Below are 14,360 nucleotides of genomic sequence, written 5' to 3'. Positions count from 1 at the left end.
TAGCTCTCTCCCACAAAAAAAGAGAAGCAGGAAATCCCATGAGCCAACTACGTTAAGAAACTCACAACTACAAATTCAAGAAGCAACGGAGAAGTACACAAACCTGAAAAGAAATCTAGATAAAGCTTATTTTCAACATTCTCAAATAATCTGAAATGCGAGGAACACTACCCCACCCCTCACCAAGCCGCAAAAGCCCAAGAAGCGCAGACCTCAAAAGCCCGAGAAGTGCAGACCTCCAGCAACTCCAGCAAATGGCAGAATCCAGATGCAGGATCCCACACAGACCGGGTGTGGGAACCACGGTGGCAGAGACCAGCGGGGAAGTGAACGATCCTCTAACACCGCAAAGCAGCTCACAGCCAAACCCATCAGTAAGTGGTCCAATGGGTTCCCCAAACCCATCAAGAAAGCAGAGCTGTTGGCAAGCTACAGAACTTAACCCAGACCCCTCCCACCCTGCCCAAGAAAGACTGGCAAGTACAGGGGGGCAAGGAATTCAGAATCCTGTCCCTTCTCCCAACAGCCCCCTCCACTAGGCAATTGACTGGAAAGTGACAGGCGGGCAGGTGCTTCAGCACCCCACCAAAGCAGGCAGAGGGGTCACTGCTCCCACCTGCCCAACAGCCTCCTCTCTGAAGCCACTTAAACTGGAGACTGATGGATGCTAAGACCCTACCTTCCTACAGCGGGTGGAGGTGTGTGTGAGACTGCTATCCAGCATCTGACTGACCCAAACATAAGTGGGATTCCCGCCTGCTGGGAGCCTCCAGCAAGACAGCACCAAGGGACCCCCCCCATGGACTCACAGAAAGACTCTCAGCCAAAGTGGCTGAAACACAACAGGGAACTGAAGGACAGACCAGGAGGGGCTGGTCTAGCCCTCTGAGAGCCAGAAAGGCACGGCTCTGCCTTCAGAGCCCAAGTCCTCAGCTGGGAACAGGGCAGAAACCAGTCTGGCGGGTTTAGCTGAGAGCTTCCAGAAATTTCCAAACCCCAGGCCCTGGGCTGGGCCCCGCCCTAGGAACAGGTGGGAAACCAGTCCAGCTGATTTAGCTAAGGGCTCCCAGAAAATCTCAAACTCCAAGTACCGTCTGGGCCCTGCCCCTGGGAACAGGACAAGAAAACTAGCCATCTGCCTCTGGGAACAAGCTGAGCACTTGCAAAAGCTGCAAACTTTGACCTAGTCAGCCTCGGAACTAATTTGGCTGATTACTACACGTATACACAGATTCCCAGAACCACCAGTCCCAAACCAAGTAAAAACTGCCACCTACAGACCACAGAGCGAACCTACAACAGTCCTCAATGCCTCGGAAAGAGCAACAACAAATTACCACATATATCACTAATCAAAGTCCCACACAAAGTCCAAAAGGAAACAAGAGTGAAGGGACAATGTCACCTCCCAAGAAATAACACCTAAAGAGACACGAAATATGACTCTATTCATGGAGATGATTGTGGACATGACTAAAGAGATTAAAGCAGAACTCCAAAAACAATTCCAGGAATATAAGCAGGAAATTACCAAGGAGCTCCTCGAATTCAAAGGAGAAATGGAAGAAAAGATTAATACCATCTCAGCAGACATTAGCAGCTCATTGTCCACAATTCAAGCAAAAATGGATGCATTAAGAAACAGATTGACTGGGATGGAGAATAGAACATCAGGAACGGAAGATAAAACGCAAGAGCTGGAACACAGAATCATCAGTCTGGAGAAAGCAGTCAGAATTCACAAAAGAGAACTCCAGGACTGGGCAGATGCAGCCAAGAAATCTAATCTTTGTGTAATAGGGATCGATGAAGAGACAGAGTACAAGGACAAAGGAATGCAAGCCTTATTAGCTAAAATCATAGCAGAGAACTTTTCCAACCTTAAAAGGGAAAATACATTAATGAAGGTTTCAGAACTCCAAACAGACAAGATCCTAAAAAGAACTCGTCTAGACACATCATGGTAAAATCACTAGACCCGAATACCAAGGAACTGATCTTAAATGCTGCAAAAACAAAGAAAGAGCTATACTATAATGGGAAAAAATAGAATAAATGCAGACCTCTCCACACAAACCCTAAATGCAAGAAAATCTTGGAAAAACATCATTCATGTCCTGAAGACCAACAACTGCCAACCCAGACTGATATATCTACCAAAACTAGCATTTACACTTGAGGGAGAAATAATATTTCACTCCAAAGAGAAGCTATATGAACACATGCACACTAAACCAGTATTACAAAAATATTAAATAATCAAGAACATATTGCAGAACAGTAAGAACCCCCATTAAGAAGCACTTACCTATAAATCACAACACAAAAGGAAAAAAAAGAGAGAGAAACTTAGAAGTAAAAATAAATAATGACAATGGACATTGACCACTTCTCCATAATTTCCCTAAATGTGAACGGGCTGAACAATGCAATCAAAAGAGACAGAGCAGCAGACTGGATTAAGAAACAAGATCCATCCATATATTGCCTCCAAGAAACCCATCTCACTGCCAAAGACAGAAACAAACTTCAAGTGAAAGGATGGAAATGAATTTTCCACTCCAATTCACTGTGCAAAAAAGCAGGAGAAGCAATCTTAATCTCCGACAAAATTAATGTCTCAGTAAAATTAGTACATGAAGATAAAGACAGCTTCTACATATTAGTAAAGGGTATAATCCATACCCACAATATTACAGTTATAAACATTTACTCCCCTAACACGGGAGCACCCAAATATATCAAGCAAACTCTCTTAGAATTACAGAACAAGATAGACTCAAACACAATCATAGTGGGAGACATTAATACACCACTCTCAACATATGACAGGTCAAGTCAACAAGAGTTAAGCAAAAGACATCATTGACTTAAGTGACACTATAACACAACTGGACTTAACAGACATACACAGGGTCTTCATCCAATGGCGAAACTTTTTACATTTTTCTCAGCAGCACATGGAACACACTCCAAAATAGATCGTATAATAGTTCACACAGAAAATTTAAGCAGATACAAGAGGACTCATATAACCTCATGCATTCTATCTGATCACAGTGGAGTCAGACTAGTTCTGAACAATGCAGTAAAAGTAAAAAGCCATTCAAATACACTTCTGAATAACTCCTGGGTGACAGATCAGGTCAAAGAAGAAATTCAAAACTTCCTTGAATATAATGACAATCAAGAGACATCACAAAGGAACTTATGGGACACAGCAAAGGTAGTTCTAAGAGGCAAATTTATTGCAGTAGGAGCACATACTAAACAGACAGAAGAAGAGCATGTAAATAACCTAAAAAGGAAATTGAAGCAACTAGAGGAGCAAGAAAAAGTTAATTCTAAAACAACTAGAAGGGTAGAAATAACAAAAATAAAATCAGAACTATCAGAGATTGAAATAAGATCCACTATACACAAAATTGATAAATCAAAAAGTTGGTTCTTTGAAAGAGTCAAGAAAATTGACAGACTCCTGGCAAGATTAATCAAAAAAAGGAGAGGGGAGACTCAAATAAACAAGATTAGAGACCCCGTGGGAACAATCACAACCAATATCCAAGAAATTCAGTCCATTGTGAATAAGTACTACTAGGGCCTATATTCAAAGAAATAAGAAAATCTAGTAGAAATTGATAATTTATTAAATAAATATAGGCTACCCACATTGAGCAATAAAGAGGTAAACAAATTGAACAAACCAATTTCATACAATGAAATTTCGGAAGCAATTATGAAAATGCCAACCAAAAAGAGCCCAGGTCCAAATGGTTTCACTGCGGAATTCTACAAGATATTTAAAGATCAAGTAACACCTGTATTCTTGAAACTCTTCCGAGAAATAGAAGCAGAAGGAGCAATACCAAACTCATTTTATGACGCTAACATCACACTCATCCCCAATCCAGGGAAAGATGCTGGCAGGGTTGTGAAGAAAAAGGAACCCTACTCTACTGCTGGTGGGATTGTAAACTAGTTCACCCACTCTGGAGAGCAGTGTAGAGATTTCTTAAAGAACTGAAAATTGACCTTCCCTACAATCCCGCCATACCACTTCTGGGCATCTACCCCCAACATCATAACCCAAGATACGATAAGGACACCTGCTCAGTTATGTTTAGCTATGCACTATTCACAATAGCCAGGTGAGGAAACAATCCAGATGCCCTACTGCAGATGAATGGATACAGAGAATGTGATATATATATATATATATATATATATATATATATATATATATATATATAATTGAATTCTACATAGTCAACAGTCAAGATAAAATAATGGCATTTGCAGGGAAGTGGATGAATCTAGAGCGAATCATGTTGAGTGAGACAAGTCAAGACCAAAGTAACAAAAGGGACATGGTATCCTTAATATGTGGCTATTAGATCCAAACAGTACAAGAGTGAGGACTGAAAAGTTGCATACGCAATGCTATGGACATGGTATTGGAAATATAAGCACAACTACATAGTCATAAAAACTTATGACTCTATAGACATAATGTTTTATTACATAGATTATTATGTATCTATGACATACAAACCCTCAGCCTAATTTTGATTATGTTCTAAAATCTAAGTCCCAGTGGTTTTATATAGGGATTCCCTTCTTGAATACTTGTTTGTTAAATGTCATTTGAAATATGTTGCAAAAATCAGTGTTAATAAATTCTTTAATAAAAAAATTAAAAATGTGCTCATTACCTGACTTATATAACTGTAACCCCTCTGTAAATTACTTTTTTAATAATAAATATACAAAAATATTCCTTACAATTAAAAAGACAGATACATAGAAGATGCAATATTGCATCCTTGTGTCTTGAACAGGGCCTCAAGACAGACATGGTCCTCCACTTACTAAATAATCTCTGGTATCTCAGTACCCCAGCCCCAATCCACTACTTCCCCATTTGCACAACAAGAACAAATACAGTAAAACATCTTTTCACAGTTATCATGATGACTGAATGAGAGTGAGATAGTTTATATAAATTTTCCTAAAAGAATTATGCTACTGGGTTATGAACTTTTATTTACTTTCATTGTTTTAATTATTCCCTTCCTTTTTGTCCCAAGTAGAAACGATTATTTTTATGATGATCAAAGAAATAGATTGAAGCCAAAGAGGAACACATACTTTACATAAAGACAACAATTCTGTATAGATTATTGCAGCTTAAGATTTTTCATATTGATACATATTATGGATGAACTTTCTTTGACAGGATTTAGCTAGTGTAATTAGGGAAATACAGCACCTTCCTGCTATCATTAGTTCCTTTTCAGTGGCCATTGGCCGAATCCAGACATAGATGTTCATTGTAAACACAGTAGTAGCACTGTTGAAAACAGAAGTCAAGGAGGACATAAGGGCGGCACATACTGTGGAAAGCATAAACCCCTGTAGACCTGAAAAAGAAACAACATGTCTTTGAATTCAACTCCTTGGATAAGACAAAAGATGACGTATACATCTCCTAACAAACTTTGCCAAATAATTTTATCCTGTAAGCATCTGAATTTTTCCTGAGGCAGAATTCTAACCTAGACTATTGTGTCACATTTGCTTTTGGTTTGTGACAAGATTTAATAGTTTCTTGTTGTGATATTACACAATAATAGCAGCTAAAATCTCTTAGGTGGTCTTTCAGCACATCTCTCCAGGAATTATCCTGTACTAACCTCCCAGCAGCAATTCTATGGAATGTAAGCTCTTGTTTGACACCCTTGTTCAGGCAAAGGTCTAGAGTTTGAGAAAAGATTCGAATTGCAGGCAAATTCAGATTGTAGGCACAAGTATCCTTGTGCCTCTGTGTCCTTGGCTATAAAGCTGCATATAGTATCTACCACATAAAGGTGATGCTAAAAGTGAAAGACATTAAATGGATAGTTTAGCACAATGCTCCAGAGAGCAAGTATGAACCAAATACTAGTTATAAATGTAACAATACATGACTATATGTACAGCCCCATGTGACAAGAGCATTCATAATCATTTAAAAATAACCTGAGGATAACCAGGATCTAGAATCCATTGTGTCCTTGTCCCAGATATTCTCAGTGAGGTCTTAAGGGCACAGAGACATAATTAAGGTACTTGGATTTGCCTTCAAATGCCCACATGATTTCACCCATGCTTATTTAAACCAGCAATGAAGATTTGGCTGGGAAGTAGAGATCACTCATTTCTTAGACAGTAAAATACTTAGTATATCCTTAAATCTGTTCCCATCCCTACTGTATTTTACAGTAATGCTGTCTTAAGTTTTCCAGTTCTTTGGAGCTAACTTAAATTGCTCAGTTGGTCATCTTAACGGGATTGGAAGATCAATACATGGAGGATCTCTGTTTTCCCAGGATGAACATTATCTGACTGCTGGATAATGGCCAGGCTCCTTTCCTTTTTCACTGTACAGTGATCTCTTTGAGAGTAGGAGTAGTCTTGCTTGTGTTTAGGCTTCTCTAACTTGAATAGCACCTAGTAATGTTCAGCCCATTGGCTCAATGAACAAACAAGGCAATGAGTTCACAGATTAAGTGAATAATACAAATGATGTGTGTATGTTATAAGGGCATAAGGAACTGTGAGGGAAGTACATGCATCGCCCTATATGTTACAGCTCATTTCTTACCTGTAGGCAGCACTGCTACCACCAGTAGTGGATAGGTCATGGGGCTGCAACTACTTTGGGCACCACAGTACTTCTGACATTCCGAAGGTACTACACATGCCACGTGATCTGCAAAGAGAAGTAAAAATTCCATCAGTGCACAAGCCATAGATCTCTACAATCTGAGTTCAGAACACAAGAAGCAAATCAGTAATTGTGTTCACATGAAAACGTTATATTTCAGGTCCACTGATCTGCCCCCAGTTCATGATTATACACACCATCAGGAGTTTTGCTAAGGGCTAGGATTCATGCTTGTAGAAATCAAATTAATAAGAACTTCTACTAACCTATTCATGATCTAAAGCAAGTCCCAGGGATTCAATAAGCTGGTCAATTTTCACAATTAGGTGTTACTAAAGCAAACTTGTACTTTTCTGCATAATAACAATGGAATAACTCATAATTCTAGAGCCTTGTTCCTGAGATGGGTATTAACTTGGACTCAGGTGTTAAGAACAAAAGGACTATTTTCTAATCTGTATTGAAATGCCATCCATGAGACCTAACAAAACTTGTCTTTCTGAAGACTCCTTTGGAGACCACTGAAACTTCAATAAAGTCTTTAGTCTGTTAAAACTAGAAAAACACATAGATTAAAAAAGAGTCAGGTCCCAAGTGTTAGGATGATAGCTGTCCACTGTATATGTCAATTAGTATGAAGACTGCCTTGTATGACCTTCTCAAAAGCAGTTGCAAGATATCCTTCTGGAAGTAATCTACTCCAACCTTGTGGCAGCACCCATTAGATTTAATTAATAGATCTGTTACACAGAGACACAGGACAAAGTAGTAACAGTAAGTTGAAATGGGAGGAAATACAAAAATGGAGTAATAAAAGCTCATTGAGGGAAATGGGAATTATTTAATAGCATTTAGTGGGCAGAATGTATTGATCTTGATATGTCAGACCCACTTTGTAGATACATTATTCCTCCAGAGGGCTTTATAAGTTAAGCTATGGAAGTTTGTCCTTTAGCTTGTGAGAAGCAGTTATAGTATCTTTGAGAGCCCAGAATGGCATCTGGCAAACAGGGTCTGATGATGTTTGTGATAAAATGAAGAAATCTAAATCCTTCCACAGACTGTGTACCTTCCACAGCTTGACCCTAAAAGCAGGGAATTAGGCTGCAACCAATGGAAAAATGAATGCTGAAAGGGGTGATATCAAATGGAAATTCCTTTGTATACCTACTTATTTTAATTTTTAATACATTTATTTGCTCTTCCTATAGGATTTTTATCACTCTGGAATTTAGTCTTTCTATGTATGTCAACAATTTCTGACAGTCTTTTGCTGTGCCACATTACAAGAAAACATTCTTAGTTATCCCAATAAGCAGTATATTGTGGAAGATCTAATCAGCAAATACTCTCACTTCTCTAATAGAAGAGTAGCTGATTTTGGGGAGTACATCAAAATAAAAAATTTACTTGGGAACAAAACGCGGCTTATCATTCCTGGCATCACAATGAAGAACATGGGCAATAGCTTCAAGTACCCATATAGGAGGCAGCCACCTTTCATATGAGACATATTCTTCGCTGCCAATAACCGCTGGACAGAAACCTGTCAAGGAAATGCAGGTAAGTAAACAAGTGATAGTCCTATCAGGGTGTATAAAGTCTGAACTGCTTCAATGCATGGACCAGAACAATTATGGCCATCTGTAAAAGCAGCTATATGCTCCCTGGTAAGCTTTTGCTAAGATACTCGATTTTCTGCCACATACCTCTAGACAATCAGGATGAGTGACACATGAGTCATCTTATAACACTTTTCATCTTAGTATACAGATCCCAGATGGGACTAGGAATTTGCATGTGTGACCTCAGCCTCAATGCTAGTACTTCACACCCACCATGGCAATTGCAGGAATTACATGCTAACTCTTAGAAAGAACAAATATCTTTCCTAAGGGCCACAGGTTTGATAGAATGAAGAGGCTTTTGTGACATCAGTCAAAGTAAAGTTAGTCCCCTCGCAACAGAAGGATGAATTTCATTCCTCAGAAGGCTCAATGGTTTCCCTCATTTGTCATAATCAGTAGAAACCTTGGGCTCTCCTAGCAGAGATTTGCAATAGAGCAAAACCTTGATACATAAGGCCATATAGTATGACTCTAAATGAAAGTATCTCTAGGATATAGAAACATAAGCCATATAATGAATGATTGTTGTTCTTATGGTACTATGTTATCTCTCATCTTTTTTGCTGTCCCTTGGTTATCTCATATTGTTACAGTATCTCACTTTGTTACTTGATATATCGGATATATTTGTATTTGATTATTTGAAATTGGATAGGGAAGGGGGGAAAACAAGATGAGGGGTGGGGGTGAGGGGAAGGGAAATGAGGACCAAGACATGTGAAAGGGTACCAATGTATGGGAATTAATGCACCATCTATCTGGAAAATATCATGTAACCCTTTTATTAATTACAACAATAAATATATGAAAAAAGAAATGAAATGAATGAACATAGTCATTTAATGAAGATCTTAAAATGCAGATTCTTCCAGGTGATTCTTCCAGGCACACTTCATAGTGTCACTGTTGTAAAAGGCTTCCTTTTCTAATAATGAAGGAGACCCTCCAGCCAGCACATGAAGAATTACTTAGAACAAAAATAAATGCATGGATCAAGAGAATCAAAATAACTACAAAGCACAGAAAACAAGAGTGACTGCAAACATACACAGTAAGCATATAGCTAGCAAAGGTACATAAGAATAAACCAGCATGATGATAATGTAATCTAAAGATGTATGGATTAACAAGTAGAGGTTTACTTTCCCTTTCAAAGTACACTCAATAATAACACCAGAACACCAAAAATGTCTCTGGCTCTAATCAGCAGGTTCTGATTCTTGAGAAGTCTAATGACCAGAGTGATATTGGCCTATCATCATAGTAATACATCATACTAAATTAGATTCTCTTTGAAATGAATAATCAATCCTTTCACCATATTCTTGATAATCATATGAGTTATCAAAGTTCAAGGATTTCCACTGACTTGTCAGCTTGTCAACCCTCAACTCTTCTCTAGGCCTCAAAAAAATGCTACTTCCCTTACTTCTCACATTAGACCCTTCATTTGATCATCTGTCTTTTCTTTATCACTTCTCCAACTTCTTGTATAATTTCTCCTTTTATTATGTACTGTTTTATTTGCTTTAGGTTGACATCTGGAGTTGTTCTTAGATCCAGCACTTTCTTGTCTATCTGCCGTGTGGAGTGGTACTCACTTGTGTTTATTAGTTACTTCATTGATTACTTGATTGAACTTCATCCTCCCTAATGTTTTAGTCAAGACCATCTTAATTTTGCTTCCTGATTTTCTTTGCCCTCATCATTACTTCTCTTTCTAATTATGTCCTTTTTCTTTTACAATTTGTGTCTCCTTATTTCCTTGGCTGATGACACTTGAAAACTTGCTTGATTTCTTTGCTTTCAGTTTTCCTACTTTTATAATTCTGGGTAACTGAGCTCTGCCTCAAGGGTAGCATTCCAAACATGGATAAGTGCTGGGAAGGATTTTGGTCCAAAGGTTCTCCTTAGGTGGAGGCAGATGCAGTTTTTCTGTAGGGAAAACCACTGTGGATGGCTGTTCCTGCCTGCCATAAAGATCCCCAGCCATAGACCATATGTGCCAGAGGCAGCACCAGTGACCTGATGGACATAGTTTCTTGGAGCAAGCTATGTCCCTAGGCACAGGCACAGACAAAGCTCCAAGGGCTCCCACACTGATGGCAGCCTTGTTCTCCCTCAAGGCCTCCTTGTCCTCCTGCTCCAGAGACAGCTCTACTGGCCAGCTGGCCAAGGCCAATAACAATGCCCTCTGGAGGACTGCCCATGGCAGTGGAGGCTAGTGAGGGCTAGTGGAGGGCAATGTGGAGCAAGATGACAAGGCTCCCTTGACCTTGCCTAGGAATGCTCTGTATCAGGTCTACTGGCCAACAGTCCCCTCAGGGGACACTGACTGACTAAGCCTGGGAGTAAGTTCCCAGGCACCTGGTCAAGCAGTGCAGTTTAGGGCATGCCCCACTCTCAACACTAATGCAGGCACCCACCCAGTCCTCTGCAACAGAGTAAGGCAAGAGCTTGCCAACAGGAGCCCAGATCCTTAGGCTCTCAGCCAGCTCAGACAGCAACAAGAGTGCTGGGCTGGACTGAAAACAAGAAACTTTTTTTAAAATTTTTTTATTGTAATTAGTAAAAGGGTTACATGATATTTGCCAGATAGAAGGTGCATTTGATACATTGATACCCTTTCACATGTCTTGGTACCCATTTCCCTCCCCCCCACACCCCCCACCCGTCTTGGTTTTCCCCCCTTCCCTATCAAATTTCAAATATCCCAATACAAATAAATTCAATGTATCAGATAACAAAGTGAGATACTATACCAATATGAGATAACCAAGGGACAGCAAAGGAGATGAGAGACAACATAGTACATTAAGGACAATAATCATTCATTATATGGCTTTTGTTTCAATATCCTGGAGGTCCTTTCAATTAGCTTCACATTATATGGCCTTATGTATCAAGCTTTTGCTCTATTGCAAATCTCTGCTAGTAGAGCCCAAGGTTTCTACTGATTATGATGAATGAGGGAAACCATTGAGCCTAAGTTCCTTTGAGTCTGGCTTACTTCACTTAATATGACTTTTTCTAAGTCTTTCCATTTCCTAACACTCCAGTTAGAATGGCCAGGATCAAAGGAAAACTAATAACAACAGATGCTGGAGGGGATGTGACCAGGAGGGGTCACTACTACACTGTTGGTGGGAGTGCAAACTCATTCAACCACTATGGAAACAGTGTGGCAGTGCCTCAAAAGGCTAAACATAGAACTCCCCTATGACCCAGCAATTCCACTACTTGGCATTTATCCAACCATCCAGAAACAAGGACATACTAAACCCACTAGCACAACAATGTTCATTGCAGCACTATTCACCATAGCAAAGATATGGAACTCAACCTAGATGTCCCTCAGTTGATGAGTGGATCAACAAGTTGTGGTATTTGTACACAATGGAATTCTATGCTGCTGTCAGAAAGAATGACATTGCCCCATTTGTTAGGAAATGGAAACTTTTTTTAAGAAACTTTTTTTTTGCCAGTCCTTGGATTGAGCTCAGGGCTTGAGCACTGTCCTTGGACTTTCTCAAGGCTAGAGCTCTACCACTTGAGCTTCAGCACCATGTCTAGCTTTTTTCTATGTATGTGGTTCCGAGGAATCAAACCCAGGTCTTCATGCATGCTAGGCAAGCACTCTACCACTAGGCCAAACTCTCAGCCAACAATTGTTTTTAATTACCTGATCAGCACACCCATAGAACAGGGAGAGTGTAGAGGCACCAAAGACCACTGCAGGCCAGGGGATGTCTCCAGAGATGGGGTCTCTGAAGATATGGAAAGCATCTGAGCGAGGTAGGTAGCATGCTGGCTTGGAAGTCCAGTTTCCTTCACTGACCACACTTGGAATAGCATGGAAGTACTTAGCCACTAGCTCCTTATGCCCTCCCACTTCACGAAAGGCTTTCAAAAACAAAAACATACTTTTCAGTTCCTTGAAGAACAGAGTGACAACAAATAACTGAAGAACAAAGATTGCAAAAGAAACACAATGCACTCAATTATTTCTCATGTATAAATCACAATAAAGTGACACAAACTAAAGACCTCACATGATTAAGGAAAGACTAGCTCCTCCAAAGCAAAAGAAGAAGGCAATTATATTCTTCTTTCTTGGGTCTGCTTTCAGAACATTTCTTTCCAAGGCTATTCCATCATGTGCTTACATGAGCCTAGTCAGCTGCCCCTTGTTCAATTCCTGCATATAAGTCCAGCCTGGCTAACATTCCTTGTCTAGTGGATCACTAATAAAGTGTGAGGACCAGACAAGAAACACAAGACAGACTCTTCAGAATCTGCTTTGGGATTCATCTGCTAACAAAGCTGAAAATATGTTTGCTTCCATAAGGACTGAGTTTATATGTCTGCTTGAAGCTCTTTTGTCTACATATTTCATTCAGACACCTAGATCTAGCCATGCATGAAGTTGGCATACTCTGGGAAGTTTTAGTTATAAAAACCAATGAAGTATTTTTTTAATTTTATTGTTGCTATTTAGTTTTTGAGACCAATTATTGTCATGTAGTCCAAGGTTGCCTCAAACCAACAAAAGCTAGTTTTAAATTAAAGTTTCACTATGCATTATCTAAAGAATTTGATCAAAATATAGATAAATATGTTTTTACCTCCAATAATGGGAAAACATAACATTTCCCAGTACAATTTTCTTCAGAATCAGGGCCATTTTTCTTTTACCACATTAAGTAACATAAAATCTTAATAAATTAAAAAATACTATTTCAAATGTATCAATTTATCAACTTATCTGTTTTAATTTTTAAATATAAAACATGTTCCTTTTTTAATGGATTCAGTTTTTGAAACAGGTTCAGAGTCATTTACAGTCAAGAATGGTTAATAAAATGATATTTAATAGCTTCACAATTAATAAAACACAATTCATGACATTCATAAAATAAATGTGAATCATTCATAAAAATAACTGTGAATAAAAAGAGTGAAACCAGCTAGTAGCAATGGCTCCCATCTGTAATAGTAGCTTCTCAGGAGACTGAGATCTAAGGTTCATAGATCAAAACCAGTCAAGGCAGAAAAGTCCATGAACCTCCTTATCTTCAATGAACTGGTATGTCAGGAGAAAAGAACAGTGAAAATCATAGCTAAAAGATATAAGAATACAACAGAAGAATATCTTTATGGTCTTTTCTTGGTAAGTGCGTGGTAAATGCTCAAGGCCTTCCACAGGACCAGATCAATGATTGAACCTTATTTTCTACTCTTTCTAATAGCTATACTTACTATAAATCGTTAACAAGAATGATCCCAAAAGCATAATGCCAGCTTGGAAGGCCTCAGCAAAAACTACAGCTGTCAAACCACCTGAAGAAAAAGGGCAAAGAAAGATGAATGAAGACGATACCCTACGGTGTTGACAGGCCTTCCCATTCATACTTTATTCCTTTGTAACATTGTCATTCAACCACTTGTACTGAGGTCAGTTTTCTTCTTTTTATCATCATCCTTCATGATATTTTATGAGATTCTTAAATATCCTTTTATGTGCCAATTACCCTTTACATTTTTGTAAAGACAATCTTGTAGTTTCATTGAGCAAAAAAATGTACAACTTTCATCAAAAAGCTTAGTTTGGAAGTAACAGCAAAATCCCCACTAGACAGTACCTCTCTGTCCAATAAATGTCCAAGCATTACCAAATTTCTTCTATGATGCAAAAATTCAATTTCCATTCCCCAGAACTGTGGACAACTGAAAATATGCTTTACTCTGATTTTTCCCTTGAACTATGGTGAATAATGAGGGGTAAACACTAACATCCAAGAATGTACTATACCTGGAAGAAAGTACATGGCAATATCTAGTAAAGGTGTCCTCGGATAAAATTTCCTACATTGAAGAACCTATTCAAGGGCCTGGGTCAGGAAGCCTAAGGCCTGTGGCTCACCTCCACCTTCTCATTCTGTGCTTCCCTAGAAATCTGCAGTACCAGGCCTCTCAAATCCAAACATGACCACTGGTGGCTCTAGATAACCCCTTCAAGAGACGCT

General features: G+C 39.1%; 1 protein-coding gene and 1 pseudogene across 1 annotated transcript in view; both read right to left on the bottom strand.

The window, feature by feature from the left end:
- LOC150045777 (sodium/glucose cotransporter 1-like) overlaps window positions 1-14,360 on the bottom strand; it is a 47,653-nt gene that overhangs the window by 19,018 nt on the left and 14,275 nt on the right. Inside the window, exons 7-11 of the mRNA XM_090319756.1 lie at window positions 13,594-13,674; window positions 12,017-12,237; window positions 8,117-8,252; window positions 6,644-6,751; window positions 5,270-5,420 (exon numbers count right to left, since the gene is read on the bottom strand). Of these exons, the coding sequence (XP_090175882.1) occupies window positions 5,270-5,420; window positions 6,644-6,751; window positions 8,117-8,252; window positions 12,017-12,237; window positions 13,594-13,674 (697 nt within the window). The remainder of the gene's footprint in view (window positions 1-5,269; window positions 5,421-6,643; window positions 6,752-8,116; window positions 8,253-12,016; window positions 12,238-13,593; window positions 13,675-14,360) is intronic.
- LOC150045778 (la-related protein 1B pseudogene) lies at window positions 9,538-10,544 on the bottom strand (annotated as a pseudogene).

The sequence above is a fragment of the Megascapheus bottae genome, chromosome 27, assembly GCF_031878675.1.
Source record: "Megascapheus bottae isolate mThoBot1 chromosome 27, mThoBot2.hap1, whole genome shotgun sequence".
Classification (NCBI taxonomy): domain Eukaryota; kingdom Metazoa; phylum Chordata; class Mammalia; order Rodentia; family Geomyidae; genus Megascapheus; species Megascapheus bottae.
Note: the sequence above shows the minus strand (reverse complement) of the source record. Positions and strands in the feature narration are given on the sequence as shown.